This window comes from Hippopotamus amphibius, chromosome 7 (genome assembly GCF_030028045.1).
Source record: "Hippopotamus amphibius kiboko isolate mHipAmp2 chromosome 7, mHipAmp2.hap2, whole genome shotgun sequence".
NCBI lineage: Eukaryota > Metazoa > Chordata > Mammalia > Artiodactyla > Hippopotamidae > Hippopotamus > Hippopotamus amphibius.
In genome coordinates, this window is record NC_080192.1 from 133,468,203 (window position 1) to 133,491,380 (window position 23,178).

At 51.1% G+C, this 23,178-nt stretch overlaps 1 protein-coding gene across 3 annotated transcripts in view; it reads left to right on the top strand.

Moving 5' to 3' along the window:
• Positions 1–2,777: 2,777 nt before the first annotated feature.
• HS1BP3 (HCLS1 binding protein 3) overlaps positions 2,778–23,178 on the top strand; it is a 37,444-nt gene continuing 17,043 nt past the window's right edge. The window contains exons 1-5 of one of the 3 annotated variants that reach the window (XM_057742651.1): positions 2,789–2,839; positions 5,486–5,618; positions 7,567–7,732; positions 16,843–17,050; positions 19,907–20,123. In XM_057742651.1, the coding sequence (XP_057598634.1) occupies positions 5,572–5,618; positions 7,567–7,732; positions 16,843–17,050; positions 19,907–20,123 (638 nt within the window). In that variant the 5' untranslated portion in view covers positions 2,789–2,839; positions 5,486–5,571. Of the gene's footprint in view, positions 2,840–3,826; positions 4,873–5,485; positions 5,619–7,566; positions 7,733–16,842; positions 17,051–19,906; positions 20,124–23,178 lie in introns of those variants that run through there. The other 2 variants (XM_057742650.1, XM_057742652.1) reach the window with 2 other exon arrangements.

Below are 23,178 nucleotides of genomic sequence, written 5' to 3' on the forward strand. Positions count from 1 at the left end.
GGACTTCATAGATGATACTCCTTCCACTCTGCCCTATTCCTTCTTATCTCTTCAGGTGAACCTGGACTTTGGCTCCTTCAGAGTACCTTCCCGGACCCCACCCCACCCCGAGTATAAGGGCAAAGAAGCTCACTGAGGGCAGCGCTGCGCCTTGCTCACTGTTCTTAGCGCCCAGCATGAGGTGTATGGTCCACAAGTGCCTGTGCGGTGGTGACTGCTGGACTGGCCGCCCCTCCCAGGAGCTGCAGTGCACCGGACTCCTGGTGTGCCGAGGCCCACGCTCCTTCTGCCTTCTCCGAGGTGGGGCATGTCAGTGTAAGCCAGACACAAAGGCCGTTTGCTACCTCCAGCGCTGCCCTGCAGACAGACAGACGGGAGGTGGACAGGCAGAGCAGACAGCGCACTGGGTGTCCCTGCAGACCTTCCGCTCCCCGCTCACTGGCTCACTCACCCTCCTGAGCATCATTGCTCACCTTGTCCACAAACAAATTTGAAACAACCCATCGAAACATGTGAACGCGTGTATTTATTCAAGAGATAAAGTGGGGAAAGTGATTCATTTTCAAAACTTTTCTCTGTAGGATTTCTGCACGAAAATCTGACTCAAATACAGGTAATAACTTTGTTGGTCGTGGCGGTGGGGGTGGTGGTGGATGGGGCGTTGAGGCCCACAGGGACACCGCTATGCTGTCCCTCCTGTAAGAAACATGGTGGACATTACCCCATCGAGGGTCTGGTACCACGAAGCCCAGCTTCTGCTGTCCTCTGTCACCAGGGCTCTCGTGGAGAGAGCACAGAATAAGGGCGGGGTTTGCACTTTTCTCCTGACCCTGTTTCCAGACTGAGCTTTTCTCTTCCCGGGCCACTATGGGAGGTGACACAACCTCTGTGTCTGATCCCATGGACAGTTGACTCTATGATGAGAGTGTCTATTATGTTCTGTGTGCCTCTACCCCTAAGCCTCTCCTAAGGGAAACTGGCCCCTGGACGTCCTTACTCTGGCCCCAGCTGTGGACCCAAAGGCAGCCATCAGAGGCAGGCCGGGGGCCCCATCACCCACCAGGCAGTGGCTCCCTGAAGGCTCTCTGTGGGCACAGAGAGTGAGCAGACAGCAGAAAGGAGCTAGAACCTTGAAAAGAGGGCAGGAAAAGGGAAGCTGAGGCAGCAGGTCCTTGGCACACTGTGGGGGCATGGGACAGCAGTGCCCTCATCACCAAGTGGCTCCAGGGCCTCCACAGGGCCCAGAACAGAGGCCCAGCTCAGTAGATAACTTGAATGAATGAATGAACAAACAAATGAATGAATGAATGAATGAAAGAAGAGGCCACAAGGGAGCAAGGAGAGTAGCTTCGTGATGGAGTCTGATTAGTAGCAGAAGCAGAGCAGAGAGACCTGTCTTTTTAGTTGCGAAACATTAGAGCAACACAAACACTCGCACTGATTAAACATCCCTCTGGGCCAGGTCCTGAGCTAAGTGTCTTACAGGTGGTTGCAAAGAGCTTGGACACTGGTTGATCAGAGTTCCAGGGCGGTGCAGGAGGTGGGGCAGGAGGCTGGCTTTTTGAGAGAATGAAGTCAAGCAGAAGCCCCACCTCCTCTTGCCAGAGGGCAGGGAGCATCATGGGGAGGGAGTGTGCTTAGGAGGGCAGGAGAGGAGAGGGTACCTGGAGAGAGGGGTCTGCACACAGAGGGGGAGGGAGTTTTAGCAGCGCTCTGAGAGGGAAACTTTGGGTGACAAAGATCCTCTTCTTGACCAAACTTTAGGCTCCTCTGATCCCTCGTCTCAACTGGGCCTTGATCTTGGTCCCTGCCCAGTCTTTGGTCTTCCCAGCCCAGTCTTAGCGAGGATCCTGCTAAGTCAGTTTAAAGAGGCTCCCCGCACGTGATATCTGATCACTCTTGGTATTTGATGAAGTTCCTCATCCCCCACCTTTGATGTCTAAGCCCTTGGCCTGCCTTCAGCAAGAATCCCCCTACCCTTGCAGTCCCTCCCTGCTCCATGGCCAGCAATTCCACTGTCCTTCAGGGTTGAGCCTGAGCTCTCCCTGCATTGGGATAGTCTTGACCCCTGTTGCAATAGTCTTGAACAGTCTTCCTTACTGTTTTAACAAGCGTCGGGACATTTCCTTAGTGAGGGAGAAGAAACAGAGTTCTGAAAAGCTTTTGTTGGGGAGGCCCTGTTGGCCTCTTTAAGGAAGGTACTGGAAGGCCTCAGGGGTCAGCCTGCTGTTTCTTTGGATCACCGCCCCCCCACCCCCACCCCCCGGCAGAAGGGTCTGATTTATCTTGTTCGCTGGACCCTCTTAGCATCTCCCTGAGCATCCCTGAGGCCCTGAGCACCGATGCACTGTTTCCCTAACAACTCTCCCCAAGGAAGGAAAACCAAGTAATTCTCTTCTGAACCGGGACACTGTGGGCTCTCCTAAGAGTGAAAGGGGCGCTGTCACTAATAGCCGGGACATCAGGCCCAAACCAGCACGCGCGCGCCTCCGGAAGGCTCAGGACACTCGGGAGTGGCTGCGGCGAGGGGAGCGGAGGCGCGCGCAGGGAGCCGGTGCGCGCGGGGGGCGCGCTCAGCTCGGCGGGGGCCTCCAGCAGCGCCGAGCCGGCGCAGGGCCCTCAGCCCTGACCTTCCGCCCAGAACTCCAGAGAGGCCTGGAAATGCACGGCCGCCTCCGGCCGAGCGCGGTGGCCACTAGGCGGCGGGCCACGGCCGCACCGGGGCGGGCGGGACGCGGGGCGGGGACGCGGCGACGCCGGCGCCCGCAGGTCCCGTGACCGCGCGCCCCGCCCGCAGCCTCGCCGTCATGCAGTCTCCGGCGGTGCTCGTCACCTCCAGGTGAGCCAGACCCCGCGCCCGGCGCCGCGTCTCGGCCAGCGTGGAGTCCGGTGCCCGGGAGCCGCGGCCCGATGCGCCCGGGACGGAGGAGCCCGCGGAGGCGGCTGGTGCCGAGGACCCCGCCGGCCGCCGGGCGTCCCCAGCGCGCTGGCCGTTGACCTGGGCTCGGCCCCTCCACCGCCCTGCGGGAGAGGCGGGAGGCGGCCAGTGCCCCGCCCCTCTCCACCCCCCCCCCCTTTTACAGATGGGGAAACTGAGGCCCCTAGAGAGTAACGAGCTCACCCAAGACCCAGGGGAAGGCCTGGACTGGCTGGTCCTGCGCAGGCGGGCAGAGAGGGAGCTCTCCTCTCCCCTTTCCTGCCCACCTACCTTCCTTTCTTTTCGAAGATCTAGTTATGCATCCCATCAGCGCTTACCGTGTGCCAGGCCGGCACCGGGGACCGGGTGAATCGGGCAAGGCTCGGCCCAGCAGGGGGAACGGGGATGAACGCAGATCCGCGCGGGACAGATGCTGAGCGGGGGTAGTGGGTTCAGGTTGCTGTAAGAACACAGGGCAGGGTGTAACCCGGCTTCTAGGAGGGGGTGCATGAGGCCAGGTCCTGCAGGAAGAGTGGAGGTTAACCAGGTGAAGGGCAGAGAAGAGGTGGCAGCTGCTCAAACAGGTAGCTCAGGAAAAGTGCAGTTACCGCAAAGGCCTGTGGAGGGTCCTTGGAGGCCAAGGATGCAGGGTGGGCCTACCCTGACCCAGGCCTGGGGGACCCAGAGCAAGATGAATCCTGAAGGCTGGAACGGACATAGTTTTACTCTTTCCCTGTTTCTAATGTCTGCCAAGTGACTCACTGCAGGTGTTTTCAGGCACTCCACCCTTGTTCCCCCTACACAGAATCTTAGGCTAAGACATCAGTTTCTTGCGTAAATGAATGTTATTTTTCCAGCTGTAATTTGAACATCCCTGTAGCTTCAGGTCTAGAAAAGTGTGATTCTTTAAGTGAACCCTGATGTCGGAAGCTGCCTGGTCTCCTGTGCATGGTTGCTGGCTGTGTCCTTGTTGGCAGGAGAGGTTTCCCTTGTGCCACGCGAATCACCTGCTCTCGCTGAGCCTCAGTTTCCTTTTCTGCACAAAGGGGGTTTGAGGTTGGCTGGTGTGAGCAGGGCCAGCAGCAGACCCGTGGGGGTGTGACTTTGGTGCTGGGAGCCTGGGAAGGGGCTGGCTGGGTGGCTTCCCTCACTGCCCCACCTGGACAGGGCTTCTTAACAGATGCATGTGCTAGTGGCAAAGGCCAGGTGAGTAGTTCTAGGAGTCAGTAGTGAACAACACAAAGTCGCCTGCATGTGCTTTTGTGGGGCAGATGGACAGTAGGTGTGTCAGGGTTGATGAATGGTGTGAAGGAAAATAAAATGGTAGGGAAATAGGGTGCTAGGAGGAGTGGACGCTGTTTTATATGGTGTGGTCCAGGAGTGTCTTTCCGATAGAGAGTGGCAGTTGGGTAAATTCCTGATAAACGCAAGAGAAATCTCGAGAAAGAGTGTACCAACGCAGAGGGGGCAGCAGGAGCCAATGTCCTGGGGCAGAGGGGTGCTTGGGCACCAACGAGGAGGCCCACGTAGCTGGAGTGTCTTGAGCTGAGGAGAGTGTTCGGTGATGTGGTGCAGAGCTGGGGAGTTGGAGGCAGGGGACGGTCAGGACAGGCCTCCCAGGCTGAGGTGAGGCTCTGGGCGTGGTGGGACCTGCCTTGGATTTCATAAAGGTCTTTGGGCCACCATGTTGATCAGAAGGCATGTGAGCAGGGCACAGCAAGGAGGCTCTGGCAGTGATCTATGTGAGAGCTGATGGTGGCAGAGGAGGTGAGAAATGTTTGCGTTTTGGCTATATCTTGAAGATTGAGCTTTCAGCGTTTGCAGATGATTAGATGTGGGCCATGAGAACAAGAAAGAGGGGTCAAGATTGCCTGCAAGACTTGCCCTGAGTTCCTGAAAGAGGGAGGTTGCAATGGACCAAGCCGGGAGGCTGTGGATGGAGCAGGTTTAGGAAGGTGAGACTCACCATTTGTCTGGACACGTTCACGAAGAAGCTTGTTGACAGCCACGTGGAGATGTCGGGCAGGCAGCTGGGAGAAGGAGTGTGGCCTTGCGGGGAGAGTCCAGACCAGAGAGAGGGATGGGTGACCATCCAGGGAAGCTGAGCAGGTGGGGCCGGGGAGGGTGGAAAACCGAGAGAGAGTGGGGGTCCCGGGAGCCAGTGAAGACAGAGCTTCAAGGAGGAGACGGAGACCGTCAGGTGCCACTGGAGTACGAGGAGAAGGGAGTTAACCTTTGGGTTTAACCATGCAGAGCTGTATCAGCTTCCCATGGCAGCTGGTTAGAAATGCAGACCCTCAGGCCCTGCCCCAGACCTCCTGGATCAGAATCTGCATATTGACAAGATCCCCAGGCAACTTGGATGCACTGCACAGTTTGCGAAGTTTGGTCTGGGGCACAGGTAGGCAGACTGCACCTGAGGGCCAAATCCTCCCACCACTTACTTTTGTAATGAAGCTTGTGTGCTGTCTGTGGCTGCTTTCGCTCTGCAGTGGCTGAGCTGAGTAGCTGTGATGGAGACCCTGCGGCCTGCAAAGCCTAAAATATTTCCTGTCTGGTTCTTTACAGAAGAAGTTTTCTGGGGGGCCTAAGGGAGCAGGGGAGAGAGCGGCTTAGGCTCAGGTGCATGGGAGTCTCCTGGAGGACTTGTTGACATGAAGATGGACTCAGCAGCCTGGAGCTGCTCATCACACATTCCCAGGTGACACTGATGCTGCAGGGGCCACGCTTGAGAACCTCAGCTCGAGACCCAGGTGGGGTTGCCAGGCCCGGCACTGCAGCTCGCAGGTTGTGGCCGTGAATTTCAGGTGGGACCATTCAGCGCGTCTGTGCGTTTATCCCAGTCACGTGCCACTGCCGGACACAAGTGCCTAGGACGCAGAGAGCTGGAGGGTTTAGGGGAGAGGGCAGGGGAGCTGAGGATGAGGCCCTGATCCCAGCAGTGGAGTGGGGCCTCGCAGCTGGGGCCGTGCGACAGGACGGTGGGGCGGGGACCGTGGAAAGGGGGAGGGGTCCTGGAGGCAGGCCCTGGAGGAACTGTCAGACGTGGGATTCTGAGCGGAAGGAGCAAACTGGGCTGGTAGGAGGTGCGGGTCAGCGGGGAGGGGAGGGCAGCCTGGATTGAACCCCGGCTCCACCTCTGACCTGCTGAGCCCGAGGACAGCTGACTCCCCTTTTGGGTCTGTTTCTTTGACTTGAAGGGGCTCTAAGTGGCGGTGCCCCTCGGTAGGGCTGCAGGAGACAGGAGTGCCTTAGACAGGCAGGTCCTTAGAGCAGAGCCCGCAGTAGAGCCGCGGCTTCCACGCCTGCCTCTCGCCTTTAGTCCCCTCTGCTCGCCTGTGCTCGCGGCAGTAACTGTAACACTGCGCGCCGCGCCAGGGGCAGCCGGGTCTGTACCTAGTGCAAGACCAGGAACTGGCCAAAGGAAAAGAGGGCTGATGGTCTGGTGTTTTTCCATCTGGCAAGTGTACGTTGGGCTCGTTTAACACCTGCCTGAAGGCGGGTCCGCCTGGACCTTTCAAAGTGACTCACACTCATTTAGCATCCTTACACCCCGTGAAAATGTTCATGAGTGTAGAGGGTTGTATGGTTACTATGCGGCTATGTGGTGGGCTGTCCTCCCAGTCGGTGACACATGGCATCATGGTGACCGTGTCACATGCCTAGTGTGGGAAGGGGAGGAATCTGTGTGGAAGGAGTGCTGGGGGGCAGGGTGTCACCTGATGGATCGGGGTGTAGATCCAGAGAGGGAAAGGGCCTTGCCCCAGGCACAGTTCTAGCCCCGGCAGCCCCCACCCCTCGGGGCCTCCCCTTTCTTGTCTTCTGAAAGTCCTGTCCTGCACGCAGTAGGTCTCGACCCTGAGAACAGTGTGCCCAGCATATCCTGTCATAGGTGCTTGTGTGATGTATGTTTGTGTGCGTGGGTCTCCATTACACCCTTACACAGAATGAGGAATACATTTAACCTTCTTTTCTCACCTCAGAGAAAACATTTCATAACTTCTTTGCTCAACATGCAATTCGTTATGTTTGTGTAGCATTTAAAAATTCTCCAAGAGCTGTAACGTTTTGCTGAGTATCCTCTCAAAGCCTCCTACAGCAGGCCTTATCAGTGCCTTGCAGAGGCCCCAGGGCAAGTGAGGGCCCGGTATCCAGTGCCCTTTTCATCTTCCCTCAGCTGGGCAGGTTCTGTAGCAGCTCTGCTGCTCTCTGGCTCACTGAAGAGATGCATCTCTCTTTCTGGATTCCTGGTGGGGTTTCATTCCTGCATCGTGGACACAAAGCCAGGTACCTCCCTTGGTTTGAATAGAGCCCCTGGAATGCCATCCCTGCAAATCCTACAGGAGCTGTTGTGCTGAGTTTGTGTCAGACACCTAGCTGTTTTTGATTTTCCATGAGCCCCATCTTCTCTGCTGTCACCTGTTTTCCTCCTGCAAAAACAGCCTTTCGTTCCTGAGTGACCCAAAGGCAGGGCCCAGGTCTGGGAAGCCAGTCTTTATGAGGGGTTGGCATGTGGCAGGGTGGGTAGCCTGGAGCTGTGACCACAGAGAATGGCCAGCAGGCCAGGCCACCTGAGGTCTCACCTGCATTTTGCTTGAAAAGTCTGCTGACTTGAACCTGAGCTTCCTTTGCTTCTTTCCCTTTGGCAGGCGAGTTCAGAATGTCCACACAGGCCTGGACCTGACTGTGCCCCAGCACCAGGAGGTGCGGGGCAAGATGATGTCAGGGCACGTGGAGTACCAGATCCTGGTGGTAACCCGGCTGGCTGCATTCAAGTCGGCCAAGCACAGGCCCGAGGATGTCGTCCAGTTCTTGGTGAGCGGGGGGCTCTGCCAGGATGCTCCTGAGGATGCCCAGGGTCCAGGGTCCAGTTGGGCAGACACATCTGCCACCAGGGTGCACGTAGCATCAGGGTGCGAGCACTCACTCGGCCTGAGAGTGTCAGAGTGTGTTGGCAGTAAGGACACCCATGAATCAGATGTTTGCAACCTGTGGGGAGACAGACTTGTAAAGAGACAGGAGCCCAAGGGGAGGGGAGGACTGTGGGAGTTTGGAGAAGGGGCACCTAACCTATCCTAGGAAAAGGGTTCTGGAAGATGTCTCGGAAGAGGCCAGGGCTGAGCTGTGTTTTGAAGAACAAGGGGAGACATCAGCATTATGGTAGATGAGACCCTACCTTTGTCTCTCCCCTTCAATCTATAGCCAGTGAAACATACACAAGTGTCCCACACATCTGTCCATCTAGAGGTGGGCAGATTGGAACATGCAGAGGGGGAGCTGGGGGAACAGTAGAGGGGGTGTATGCAGTCCCGGATCCCCGGCCCCAGCAGCCAAGCCCACAGCCCCCAGAGAACCCAGTAGCATCAGGGAGGCGGTGCACACAACTCCAGCCTCCTGACATCCGCGGAACGCAGCCACAGGGAATTTGGCAGCAGGGGCAGCAGGGCCTGCAGTACTCTCCCTCCAGTTGCAGAGTTGCCCACAAGTCTAGCCCTCTCTCCCCCACCCACAGTTGTGGCATCCTTAAGCCCGACAACCCCAGACACGGCAGAGGTGCCCGTGACCCCAGCTGCACCCCCTCCAATGGAGGCAGAGCCTGTAACTCAAGATCCTGGACATGGCAGAAGTGCCCACCACCCCGGTGACCCAGGCAGAGGCCACAGTGACAGCAGCAAGGTACCAGCAACCATGGAGGCACAAGCAGTGACAATGAGGGTGCCAGGCAACACCTCTGACAGGGGCAGTGGAGGCTGGAAAGTGCCAATCCTCTAGTATAACCAGAGGCAGCTCAGGTAAGAGAACCCCAAAACTTGTGCTATAGCGCCACCTACTGGAAAAGAAAAGAAAAGCCCCTAACCAGTTGAATACTTGGAATCAAGTTTAAAAAGGGGTGGGGAGTGAAGCTTTGCCTGAAGAAGAAAGGTGTTTGCTGCTTCAAATGTACCAGCAGAGGAACAGCTCATCAAGCACTGTAAAGAGCCACTGTAACACTGTATCACAGAAAGAAAATGATGATTCTCCAGAAACCAAATTCAAAGTCACAGAACAGTGCAATCTGATAGAAAATTCAAAATAACTGTCAAGAAGAAGCTCAACGAGCTATAAGAAACCTCAGAAAGGCAGTTCAGTGAACTCAGGGATGAAATTAATGAACAGAAGAAATACTTTACCAAAGAGATTGGAACTCTAAAAAAGAACCAAACAAATTCTGGGTTTGAAGAACTCAGTAAGTGAGATGAAGAGTGCATTAGAAAGGATTGGGAAAAGAGCAGACCACGTGGAAGAGTGAGTTAGCAAGTTCAAAGACAGAAATCTAGAAATGATACGGTTAGAAGAGGAGAGAGAATTAAGATGAAGGAAAGAAAAAGAAAAGGAAATTCTATGAGAACCATCCAGATCTTTCAGGAGGGGCAACACTAGGAAAGTGAATGTTCCAGAAGCAGGAGAGTGGGAGAGGGAGAAGGGGAGAGAGAGAGAGAAAGAGAAGGGAGCAGAGAATCTATTTAAAGAAAGAATAGTGGAGAATGTCCCAAACCTGGGGAAGGAACTGGGTGTACAAGTCCATGAAGCTAAGAGAACACTTAATTGTCTCAACTCAGAAAAACCTTCTCCAGGACAATTATATTAAAACTGTCAAGGGTCAATGACAAAGGATTTTAAAGGCAGCCAGGGAAAAAAAGGAAGGTAGTCTACAAAGGAACCCCCAGAGGCTATTAGCACATTTCTCAGCAGAAACTCTATAGGCCAGGAGAGAGTGGAACAACATTCTCAAAAAAAAATGCTGAAGGATAACTGTCAGCCAAGAATATTCTATCCAGCAAAGTTGTCATTCAGTTATGAAGGAGAAATAAAAGGCTTTCCCAGACAAACAAATGTTGAGTTCATCATTAGACTTGCCTTTTAAGAAATGTTGATAGAAGCTCTTCTACCTGAAAGAAAAAGGCAAAAGTACACAAAACTTTGAATAAGGTGATAAATAGACACAATCAGAAAAGTGCAACTCTATATCAGAATAGTTTTTTAAATAATTTATTATAGTACAAAGTTTAAAGGGACAAAAAACTAGTAAAAATAACTCATTACTTCAATTTAGTAACAAACTCAGAACATAAAAAGGGATAATTTGAGACAACAAAAACATTAAAGAGGAAGAGGAAAAGGATGGAACCCATATAGGCAGATGAAGATATCAGCAGAAAAAGGACTATTTTATCTATGAGCATTTTATACAAACCATATGGTAACCACAAAACACAAATCTAGAGCAAAGGCACAAATCGTTTAAAAAAATAAAGGAAGCTGAGAAAAACATCATAGAAAACCACCAAACATAAATGGCATATGGAAACACAAGGAAAAGGAAACAATGAAGATATAGAACAACCAGAAAGCAGAAGATAAAATGACAGTACTAAGTCCTCTTTTATCATTGATCACCCTAAAGGTAAATGGATTGAATCCACCAATCAGAAGACACAGAGTGGCAGGATAGATCAAAAAATGAGACCCAACTATATGCTGCCTCCAGGAGATTCATCTCAGCTCTAAAGACAATCGTAAACTCAAAGTGAAGGGATGGAAGAGGATACTCTAAGCAAATGTCAGCCAAAAGAAAGTAGGTATAGCCATACTCATCAGACAAAAATAGACTTTAAGCCAAAAAAGATACCGAGACAAACATGGACAGTATATAATATTAAAGAGGACAATTTATCAAAAAGACATAACAATCTAGTATATATGCACCTGACAGAGGAGCACCAAAATAAATGAGGCAACTGTTAACAGACATAAAAGGAGAAATTGACTGCAACAGAATAATAGCAAGAGACTTTAACATCCCACTTACGTTAATGGATAGATCATCCAGACAGAAAGTCAACAAGGAAACAGCAGTCTTAAGTGAAACATTAGACCAGATGGATTTGATATATTTGCACAGAACATTCCATTCAAATGCAGCATAATACACATTCTTCTCAAGTGCACATGGAACATTCTCAAGAATAGATCATATTTTGGGACACAAAACAAGTCAGTAAATTTAAGAAGGTTGAAATCATCAAGCATTTTTTCTCATCACATTGGTATGAAACTGGAAGTCAAGAAAAAAGCTGGAAAATCCCAGACATGTGGAGACTGAACAACATGCTACTGAACAACTATTGGGTCAACAAAGAAATCAAAGGAGAAACTTTTAAAATAACTGAAGACAAATTAAAATGCCAACGTGCCAGACAGGAAGCAGCAAAAACAGTACAAAGAAGGAAGTTTATAGCAATACAGGCATACCTCAAGGAACAAAGAAACAAAAAAATCTCAAACAATCTAACTGGATACCTAAAGGAACTAGAAAGAGAACAAACAAAGCCCAAAGTCAGTGGAAGGAAGGAAATAATAATGATCAGAGCAGAAATAAATGAAATAGAAACTAAAAAAACAGTAGAAAATATCTGTGAAACTAAGAGCTGATTCTTTAAAAAGATAAACAAATTGACAAATCTTAGGTAGACTCACTAAGAAAAGAGAGAGAGAAGACTCTGGTAAATAAAATCAGAAGTGAAACAGGAGAAACAACAGTGGATACCACAGAAATGCAGAGAATTATAAGAATATTATGAATAGCTATATGCTAACTAATTGGACAACCTAGAAATGGACAAATCATACAACTCTTCAAGACTGAATCATAAAGAAACAGAAAATCTGAATAGACTGATCACCAGTAAAGAAATCAAAACAATAATCACAAACCAAAAGTCCAGGACTAGACAGCTTCAAGGTGAATTTTACCAGCTTTCAAAGATTTAATACCTATCCTTCTCAAACTTTTCTAAAAAAACTGAAGAAAAGGGAACACTTCCTAACTCATTTTATGAGGCCAACATTACCCTGATATCAAAACCAGACAAGGACACTACACACACACACACACACAAATCACAAGCCAATATCTCTGATGAACATAGATATAAAAATCCTCAATAAAAGATTAACAAACAATACAACAATACATCCACAATACTTGGTCCCCATGATCAAGTGGAATTTATTCCAGGGATGCAAGGATGTTTCAACATCCACAAATAAATCAACATGATACACCATATTAACAAAATGAAAGATGAAAACGTTATCTCAGCAGATGCAGGAAAAGCATTTGACAAGATTCAACACCCATTTATAAAAACTCTCCATAAAATGAGTATAGAAGGAATATACCTCAACATAATAAAGGCCATATATGACAAACCCCTCCGCTATCCCTGTAAGATCAGGAATAAGACAAGGATTCTCACTCTTGCTACTCTTTTTTTTTCTGCCCCTTCTTTTTCTCCCTTCAGCCCACCAGGCTCCACTCACTCTCACCACTCTTATTCAACATAGTGTTGGAAGTCCTAGCCAGAGCAGTTAGTCAAGAAAAAGAAATTAAAGTCATCCAAATTGGAAAAGAAAAAAGTAAAACTTTCACTATTTGTGGATGATATGAATTTATATATAGAAAACCCTAAAGATGCCACCCAAAAAAACTATTAAAAAATAATAAATGAATGCAGTAAAGTTGCAGGGCACCAAATCAACACAAAAATCTGTTGTGTTTCTATATACTAACAATTAGCTAGCAGAAAGAGAATTAAGAAAGCAATCCCATTTACAATTGCAACAACAAAAATACCCAGGAATAAATTTAACCAAATACACTGAAAACTTTAAGACAATGTTGAAAGAAATTAAAGAAGACACAAATATATAGAAAGATATTCCATGCTCATGGACTGGAAAAATTAACATTGTTAAAATGTCCATATTACCTAAAGTGATCAACAAATTCAATGCAATCCCTATCAAAATCCCAAGGACATTTTTCATAGAAATAGAACCAAAAAGTCTAAAGTTTATGTGGACCCACAATTGACCCTGAATAGTCAAAGCAATCTTTTTTCTTGAAAATAAAGAACAAAGCTGGAGGTATCACACTCCCTGATTTCAAACTATGTTACAAAGCTATAGTAATCAAAATAGCGTGGTATTGACAGAAAAACACATACATAGATCATGGAACAGAATTGAGAGCCCAGAAATAAATCCACACAAATGAACGATTAATTTATGACAAAAGGATCAGAGAACATACAATGATGAAAGGATAGTCTCTTCAATAAATGGTCTTGGGTAAACTGAACAGCCACATGCAAAAAAAAGAAACCAGACCACTATCTCACACCATGCCTAAAAATCAACTCAAGGGACTTCCTAGGTGGTGCAATGGTTAAGAATTTGCCTACCATTGCAGGGGACAGGGGTACAATCCCTGCTCTAGGAAGATCCCACATGCCACAGAGCAGCTAAGCCTATGCGCCGCAGCTGTTGAGCCCATGTGTCACAACTACTGAAGCCCATGTGCCTAGGTGGGGGCTGGGGGCAGGCCAGCAGGGGTGGTGCGGGAAGGAGGGAGAGAGTTGAAAGTATTTCCAAGGTGACGTGCGCATAATTGACTGACTGACTGTTTCCAGTGACTGAAATAAAGGGCTCTTGTGGAGGGGCAGGTGGAAGGGGTACGTTTGGATTGTGAAGTGTTTGCCCGATGGATACACGAGGCTGCATCTTGGGGCAGGGGCAGGCCCAAGAGGCTGATGTGGGAGGCATCAGCTTGGAGGCGATGCTAAAAGTCTGGGAGCGGGTGAAGTTGCCCAGGGAGCGGATGTGGGTGTGGAGGTTTGGGCTGAGGAGGAAACCCTGGGACACCAGCACCTCAGGGACAGTCAGGGAGAAGGAGCCATGGCCGAGGGTAGAGAAGGCGGCTACGGGGGGAGAGAGTTCCAGGAAGGGTGAGACCACAAACTCACTCATTCAGTATTTACCTTTGGCTTCTTGTAAAAAGGTCTGGAGCTGTGCCCAGGAGAGACAGGCACAGGACTGCGAGATAAATTTAAAATGAGCAAGCGTCCTGTGGTCCAGACCAGAGCAACGGGCTGGTTTGCTGGTGAAGGGCGAATTACCTGGCCCTGGTGACCTATTGGAAGAGACACCGGATTTCTTTTTTTTTCTTCTCAGTTTTAATTTCTAATATGGTAAATAGCAATAGCTACAGCTCACGTAAGCAACAGCTCTTTGGGGTTCTCAATACGTTTTTAATGGGATCTTGATACTGAAATGTTTAAGATCAGCTAGATGAGGGAATAAATCCCCATTAAAAAAGAGAAAGTCAAATTCCATTATCGAAAGAGAATAAGAAGGATGGATGTAAAACTAAAATGAAGAGATCCGTGTTGTAGTTAAAGGAAGAAAGAATTCAGAAAGAAAAAAAAGATATTTTTAGTAAGATTAAGAAAAAACATGTTTTAGGCAAAAGATCCACAGGGGTGCGCACACCTTTAACGTCATCAGACAAGGCCAACTGTTCTCCGACGGTCACTACCAGCGAGCAGATTGTGCAGTGCCCCAGTTTCATGTGCTCGTTTATACGTGGCATTGTCTGACGTTTGGATTTTGTGAATCTTGAATTGATAGGTATTAGCATGCCTTTCCTTGATTACTCATGCGGTTGAACACCCTTTCACATGCTTGTGAAACATGGTTTCGTCTGTGGAATTCCTTTTGAACCACTGGCTGTCTTTTTCTCACTACGTTTAGGAATTCTGTATATATTATTTATATTCATTGCATGACAAATATCCTTTTCCAGTTTGGAGACACCAGATTCTAAGGGATAAAAGTTTAGGGCACAGTCCTTTCATTAAGAGGCATTCAGCACATCCTGGAAAGTGTTTATAAGAGTGTGTGATGTTTTTCATCTGCTTCTTAGACTCTTGGTGAGAACCAAGGTGTAATGTAATGGCAGGTGATGGTTCTGGGTTTGCTTTGTTCCACTGGGTGCTTTGCAGCTCCTGGTAATCCGACTTGACCCAGATGGAGCTCAATGCACCCATGTTTTTCAGGGACGGAAGCAAAGAGGAGAATATCTGAGACCCAAGTCCCTAGACAAGATAGAGAGGCAGCACTTGGGGGCCCTTGAGGAGGCCCTGCCAGCCCGCTTAGTCCTATGCAGAGGGCTGGCCTTACAAGCGATGGTGTGTGGGGACATCTCTGACACCTCCACGTGTCACGCCAGTGCCATTTTCTCCCGACCCTTGCCCTGTTGGTAGCTGTGTGCATGGATGCCTGAGCACGGAGGTGCTTCCCAAACATTTTGAACCACCTGTGAGGGCAAAGATCACTTTGACTCCCTATGAGATCTAGGGGTGTAACCCAAAACCTGAACTTTCTTTAAGGTTTCATGATTTAGCTTTAAAAAACTAATGTGCACTTTGTATTCTACTCCTCAAAGGGAGCAGAAGCGTTTGCTTTGGAACACTGATGAATGTGAGCCCTGGATGGGCTGGCATCCAAGACTTAAAGCTCCCCAGCTACCCATGCTGCCAGTGCCCTGGAGACGCCCAGCTCCCAGAACCCAGGTCCTGGTGGGTCTGGTGGCCAGGCCTGCATGGAGCAGTCAGGCCAGCAGAGGGCGGTCTGTCCCCACCTGGTGGAGTCTCAGGTTCTCAGGACCACCAGGAGTTAGAGCCTGCATCACTTTTGTGAAAGGATGCTCTTACCTTTCCTTGAGAGCTGTTCTCAGTAAAGCTCCCTGGCCAGGCTCTGTGTTGACAACTGCAGGCCACAATCCCCTGTTCCAGATGAATCCCCAGTAGGAATTCCTGAAGTCCCCCAGTGCCCCAGCCACCTGCCGGCATCTGGAACCCTCACAAGCCAGGGGCTCTGATGATCTTACTGCTTAGCCAGGGCTGCATGCTCCAACAGAGCCGTGCAATGGCACTGCCCGGTGTCCCTTGTCTGAAGGCAGCCAAACCCCTCAGCCCATCAGCCGCACCAGCATTTCAGTGGTTGTCTGTGTGCATGGCCCTGGCCTGGGAGCAGAAGTAGAAATATCTGTCTTCATTCTTAATGCTCCCCCAGAGGAGCTGGGGAGACAGGCCCAACAGGTGGGGAGAGCACAGAGGAGTCCAAGACAAGGGAGGACCCTGAGTTGTTGGTAGGGTGTGGTGTGAAGTGGGTGACTCTTCTCTGAGTGCCTGCGTTCTCTTATACAGACCATAGCGACGGCACTGACCTGCTGTGCTACAGCTGCTCCCATAGCTTGAGACCTGGAGCCCTGGGGGCAGAGACCACGCTGGGTGTCCCCATACAGGGTAAACACACAGCAAGAGCTTAATAAGTGAGTGGACAAGCCCTTAGCTGTAGTGGGAGTTCTGGTGAAAGACGGAGAGGTGATAGCAGTCAGCCTCAGCTCTGCAGGAAGCCGAGTGCCCCAGGGTGACTCTGACAACCGAGGACCACCTTCTAGCGGCCAGGAAGAGCCCTGGCCTGCTTCCCTGAGGTCCCAGTGTGCAGTGGGGTCCTGGCTGGCACCAGGGCCAGAAACCAGCTTAGCAATATCTGAGTCTCCCCCACCTGAGCACTGTAAGGACTGGCCTTGTCGGAGGCTGCTGCGAGTTCACGGGAGGATGACACTGCAAAAATGTGACGCGTTGTTGCAGGAAGATGACCTGACAGCTGGCCAGATGGTGAGGTCACCCTGCTAATGCACTGAAGGCCCATAACGGAAGTGTAGGTCACAGTTACCTGCAGGCCGGGTCCCTGTATCAAGTATCTCTACCCAGACCTTTGATGGTGCCTGGAATCCACTGTGATTGCATCTTTCCTTTGGGCCACGAGGACTTTCAGGATTGTGCCCAGCGTCGACCAGGAGGCTTAGGAAGTGGAACCTGAGGCAGGGAGCTGGGTGGAGGGTCGGGAGGGAGGCACACCTCCCGTGGCTGGTCGTGGGGGAAGAGCCCGGCCCTCTTGGGACCTCTGTTGGGGGAGGAGCAGCCCTCTCTCCTTTCCCTCTTCACTCAGGAAACCACATGCCCCTCTCATTCCAGGTCTCCAAAAAGTACAGTGATATGGAGGAGTTTTACCAGAAACTCAACAGTCGTTATCCAACGGCCAGCCTTCCCCCACTCCCCAGGAAGGTCCTGTTTGTTGGGGAGTGTGACATCCGGGAGAGGAGAGCCATGTTCGATGAGATTCTGCGCTGTGTCTCAAAGGATGCTGAGTTGGCAGGCAGCCCCGAGCTGCTAGAATTCTTAGGTACCTGAGGCTCTGTCCACATCCCCAAGGTCTCCTCTGGCCCAGAACTAGACCTCACTGCCCGGCTTGGTGGGAGGGAGGGGGTCCACCGTGAGCCCTGCCGTCCAAAAGCTTCGGCTAGGCTGTTGAGGAACATGGGCCTTACAGTCATGCTTGGGCCAGGGTGTTGGGCAGAAGGGGCCTGGGACCCAGCCCTGGAGGACTAACTGCCTGGGTGCTGGACGGGGCTCACCCAGGGGCCTTCTCCACAGTCTGACCCCACTCTCTTCCCTCCTGGCCAGCCTCCCGCCAGAGGTCCCCCAACCCCTACACACAAACACACACACACACACACACACACACCCCTCTGCCTCCTGCCAGCTAGGCCTAAGGGCCTGCAAAGTCCAGAGAAACCTCTGTTCCCACAGCCAGGCTGGTGCCCTGGCCCTGGGAACACCTCACTCAGCTTGTACCCTCCCCGAGAGGGTTTGGGCTTAGCTCCAGGCAGCCCCCGACCCAGTAACGGGGACCTTGAGCCCTTGCAGTCCGGGTCCCACTGCCTCCTGTCTTTCCACTAGTCTTGTCTGTCAGATGGGAATAGCCCATCTGATAGGTGCTTGTGAGAATCACATGAACTGATGTGCAGAGTGCCTGGAACAGGGCCTGCCGCACAGAAGGCGCAGTAGAAGCCATGGCTAACGTTTCATCCCCACTCAGCACACCCACTGAACTCAGAACACGCCAGGCAAGTCCCCATCCTGCACAGATGCCCCAGGGCAGGTGGAGGGTGGGGAGGGGTCCCATCTGGAGGTGCTGGGCGCTCACCCCTGATGTTCTCTCCTCCCCTTTGGATCACTCCATTTAACTCTTTTTCTAACTACTGTGAATCTCCTGGTTTCATAAGAAGATGGGAATTTTTCAAAAGAAAGTTAACAGTAAATCAATTTTTAAACAGAAATCAAGTTGGGGAAATAAAAGCAAAACCAGTGAATGCACAGAAGGCTGAGCCTGGGTAAGACTCAGTTTTCTTCGGTTGTTTTCAACGGGCCCCGCAAGGGTCTGCGGGCTGGGATCTCTCCGGCCTCCTGTTTACTGAGGTCACAGCCCTCCGCCCTTTGCGTCTCTCTGGGTCTGTGTTAGCTGTAAGAAGGGGGCTCCAGCCCATCTGTGGCCAAAAGAAACTCATCTTCTGGCCCTCTCTGTTACGGGGAAGCAGGATAGGATGGTCTGACTTTCCTAGACTCTCTGTGCCTCAGTTTCCTCATCTGTAAAATGGAAGTACAAATAGGATCTCTCACGTGGGATTTTTGCAATATTTAAATGAATCTATACCTGTAAAAATGTTTATTATAGGATACTTATTCTGTGAAATTGAAGGTTCATGAGATTTTTTAAAATACATCTTTATTGGAGTATAACTGCTTTACAATGTTGTGTTAGTTTCTGCTGTACAACATAGTGAATCAGCTATATATACATACATATATCCCCATATCCCCTCCTTTTTGAGACTCCCTCCCACCCCTCTATCCCACCCCTCTAGGTCACCACAAAGCACCAAGCTGAGCTCCCGGTGCTCTGCAGCCGCTTCCCAGTAGCTCTTTTACGTTTGGTAGTGTATATATGTCAATGCTACTCTCTCACTATATCCCAGCCTCCCTTCTCCTCCGTGTCCTCAGGTCTGTCCTCTACACCTGCATCTTTATTCCTGCCCAGCCACTAGGTTCATCAACACCATTTTTTCCAGATTCCACATGTGTATATTAGCATGCAGTATTTGTTTTTCTCTTTCTGACTTACTTCACTCTGTATGACAGACTCTAGGTTCATCCACCTCACTACAGATAACTCAATTTCATTCCTTTTTATGGCTGAGTCATATTCCATTGTATATATGTGCCACATCTTCTTTATCCATTCATCTGTCGATGGACATTAAGGTTGCTCCCATGTCCTGGCTATTGTAAATAGTGCTGCAAGGTTCATGAGATTTTGAATGGGATTTTTATTTGTCCTAATAAAATAACAAAGCATAATATAATGCAATACAATCATTATCACTTAGTTCTACGTATTGTATCCGTATCCATGTTACATCCTGTGTGCCAGGCACCCTGTGGCATGTAGGTGGGTTCTTTACCCACAGGGTGACATATTTTTTAAGTAACTGCTTTCAAAAATATACTATTCGGTAACTATTTGGATAGAGATAAACAAGTAGTCCAAACCCATGCTTCTCAAACCATCGATGGGGAAGGACTAACTTTTTTATTCCCAGTCTGTTGCAGACAGCATCTCAAGGTGCTGTGGAAGTTTCTGGAGGTTCCCCTTTTCTTTCTGTAGCTACCACGTGGTGGACACCCGTCTGTGGACCACACTTTGAGAACTGCTTATGTGAGCCAGTTTGTAATGAAGCCCTCACAGTGTATTCTGGAATCTTCCATGTGCTCGCTGTGCAGTCACTGAGTTCATAGTCTAATCACCCAGACCCTCGGAGCAGGTCTTCATCCGTGGTGGGCTTGGCAGAGTGCCCCGATGTGCCCCACGACTGCACAATGTTTCTGTAACTCTTCTATGGGAACCCGCACACACTGGCTGGCTTCTCCTGCCACCGGCCTGTGGACTGTCGTCTGTAGTCCCCGCAGGCCCTGGGCTGCAGAGGTTCAGGAACTGCTGCCTTTGTCTCTGAGGCTCCCGCTTGTAACTGCTCCACCCCAGGCTTTGCTGCTCCCGCTCCATCCAGGCCCGCCATCCTGGTCCCAGGATGCTGTAGGAAGCCCCCAGCCTCGGCTGCTGGCACAGAAGCTTGTGTGCCAGGAGGTGCCTCCTCATCCCCTGGCGGTGGGTGTCAGATGCCCTCTCTGTCTCCCCCCACAGGCACCAGATCCCCCGGGGCTGCGGATCTCAGCAGTAGAGACTTCTCTGTCCTAGACACAGACAGCCAAGCAGGGGACGACGGGGATGCTTTCGACTTCTTCCAGCAGCAGGACCGAGTGGAGGGTGAGGGTCTCCCCACCCTGGACCAGCAGGGCAAGGATGCAGGGAAGTCCTCAGAGGAGGAAGAGGAAGCCCTGGACCCTCTGGGCATCATGCGGTATGTTTCCCCTTCTGGGTGGGGTCCCCGTCTGGCTGGCTTCAGGCTCCTGCCTCCCTCCTGGGAGTCTGAGAGAAGCGGTCTCCCTGGGTGATTGCCCCTAGGGGCCTGGTGGACTCGGGGAACTGGCTCCCTGCTCATCCTGGACACCATCTGAGTCTTTGGGGGCTTGGCCCAGGTATTGCCTGCCCCTCCCTGTTCACAGGGTGGCCTCCCAGCCCCCAGTTCTCCACTGAGGCCTGGCAGGGCTGCCCCCCACCTCTGACAGTTCAGCAGCCCAGGCTGCCCGCACCCGTCCCAGGAGGCCTGGATCCTCCCTCCAGCCCGTCACTGACCGCCTGTGACTTGCGGTGCGTGACTGGAGCTCCCTGGACCATGTCCCGCTGCCCTGGGGTCAAGCAGGGCGGTTTACCTTGGCCCTGCCTCCCCAAGGTGGTTGTAAGGCTGAAAAGCCAGACGTCTGCTCCCCAGGTCCCTCCCGATGGGCACAGGCTGAGGCATTGGGCAGGACCTCCCAACCAGAAGGAGATGGAGGGGAGCTAGACAGACTCAGCCCACCCCACCCCCCCAACCAAGATCCTCACTTGGCCCAAATCAGCAAGAAACAAGGTGGGAACTGTTGATTTTGAGCACCTAAGACGCACCAGGCATAGTGCTTTGCACTTTCCAGCCGTGTCTCATTGACAGCCTGCGCAGCAAACAGCTGTTATCATGCCGTCTGACAGATTAAAGAAACTGATGTCTGCAGAGGCCAGGTGCCTTGCCCGAGGTCAGACGGCTGGTGGGTAATGGCACTGGGATTCACACCCAGCTCAGGGCCCTGTCCTGGGCTGCAGAGCCGGACACCTGGACCGGAATCCCAGCAATTTACCCCTTTCCTTCCGTTTTCTGCAGCGAAAGCAGGAGGATGATAGCACCCATCTCTTGCGAATTTCATGAAGATTAAGTGAGTTAGATGTCATGGCCCCATCTTTCTGCCCCACCACCTCTGCAGAGTCAGAACACACACCCATGGTGACATTCTCTCTCCCTGTCTCGCAGGTTCTGTTCCAGAAAGAAATTAGAGCCAAAGAGAAATCTGGTGGGGGCAAGTTAAACTTATACAGCATGAAAAATACAGGCCAGAGAGTGCTACCCACTGCTCACAGGCCTTCCTCTCCTAGTGGGCTGTGTGAGGGTGGGCACACAGGAACATGTGGCTGCAGGGTCACCGTGAGACCAGCCTAGAGGGGATGCGGACTCAGACTCGGGAAAGATCCCAAGCGCTTGGGGAGATGGGGGACCAGGGCTGGAGGTCCTGCAGCTCCTTTGTGCCAGGAGTCAGGCCCCTTCTGGCTCCCCAACTCTGGCCCTGTCCTGGGAGGGGGTCAGTGGCCCTGTGGGAGCGACAGCAAGGTTATGTAGGGAGAAGTTTGTAATAGCTGCTCCTTATCAGCCTCATGCAACCCGACGGCCTTGTTGGGCTATGTTTGTTTGAACTCAGCCTCTCTGTTGTTCTGAGTAACCACACGTTACTCACTGCCAGACTGAGATGGGCTTGTGTGGTTTGTGCCAGCCTTTGGCTAAAGGACGTGCTTAGTAAAGTGGCTCCTTTTTTGGGTAGGAAAATGCTCTTTGGGGTTGGCAAGGGCCGCCTTTGATTTCCTACTCACTCCAGTCGCAGATTGTTGGGTGAGGTGCTGGCTGTTCCGGGGACCCCTTGCCCCCCAGCGCTGTCCCCAGCTCTGCACTCAGGCGCCTCCTTCCTGTATCCTCGGAGAGCTGAGCACCTGAAAGGGATCCCGGAGGCTTTTGACCTTCTGCCAGTCTTTCTTTTAATACCAATGTGACAATAGTCAGTGCCGTCGCCTCCACTGGGAATAATAACAACTAACAGTTTTTGAGAATTTATTAAATGTCAGGAACTGATTAGCATTTACATGAATAGATATTTTCTATCCTATTTCTTCTTTAAAAAATTGTTTAAAGGTCATGACTCAATCAGATTGCTTTCTGGATCCTCTATGGGTCTGGTTTGGCAAATGGTGCTCCAGGAAGCTCGTTCTGGCATCAGACTCATTCTGTGTGTGAGGAAGCTGGCGTTTGGAGTCAAGCTGGCATCAGACTCATTCTGTGTGTGAGGAAGCTGGCGTCTCCAGATTCATCCAGCCCCAAATGGCGGAGGCAGGACTCAGTGTCACCTGCCTGCCCTGCCCCTGGATTCCAGTCTCCCACAGTCTAGGAGGCAGGCTGGGCCCTAGGATTGTCCCTCTTTCAGGGATGGGAAAATTGAGGACAGAGTTGATCAGGGACTTGGACGGAGCCTTATGTGTGGCAGGGCTTGGCCTTGAAGTCAGGGTTTCCCCTCGGCCTCTCCTGGGACACCCAGGTGAGCCTGTTGACTTCTTTGTACCATGCTGCCTACCCTACCCTTTGGTAAGGAACATTCTGTTCTTTGTAGGAGACGTATGGTTGGCACACATATTTCTCCATCCTGTGCCCTCAGTTCCTCTGCGGATGTCTCATTCCTGCTTTCCCAGCCACCCCACCCCTGAGCGTCCCTCTGGGCCTGGTGCTGGCCTTCCCCAAGCAGTCACGTTTCCAGGCGACAGGTGTTGTCGGCCCTTCCTGCCGTGGCCACCATGGGGCGCTGTTGCCCCACTGTGGGGCTGCTGGGCGGGTGGGAGCCGCGGGCACAAAGCCTGGCTTTTCTTTGTCTGTTAAACCTGGTTTCCATTAGGGAAGGACGCGTTACTACACCATCAGGAAGTGCCTTAAGATAGAAAACACCCTCACTGCCTCCCATCAGACACTGCCACTCTATTTTCAGGATTTTTGTGTGTCCCTGTCCCGGCCTGATTCGTAACTGCAGACTTAGTGCACATGCCTTTTTATACTCTGCATTTTCACTTAATGTCCTCATGATCAGTTTCCATGTGGAACATACTTTTCATATTTAACTTTCTATTTTAGAGACTTCACAGTTCTGAGAAAGTTGAAGTTCTCCCGTAATAGTTCTGCCTTCTGCCAGAAATACTCTGCTAGGAACATTTTAAATTGTAGCTCAAATAATATA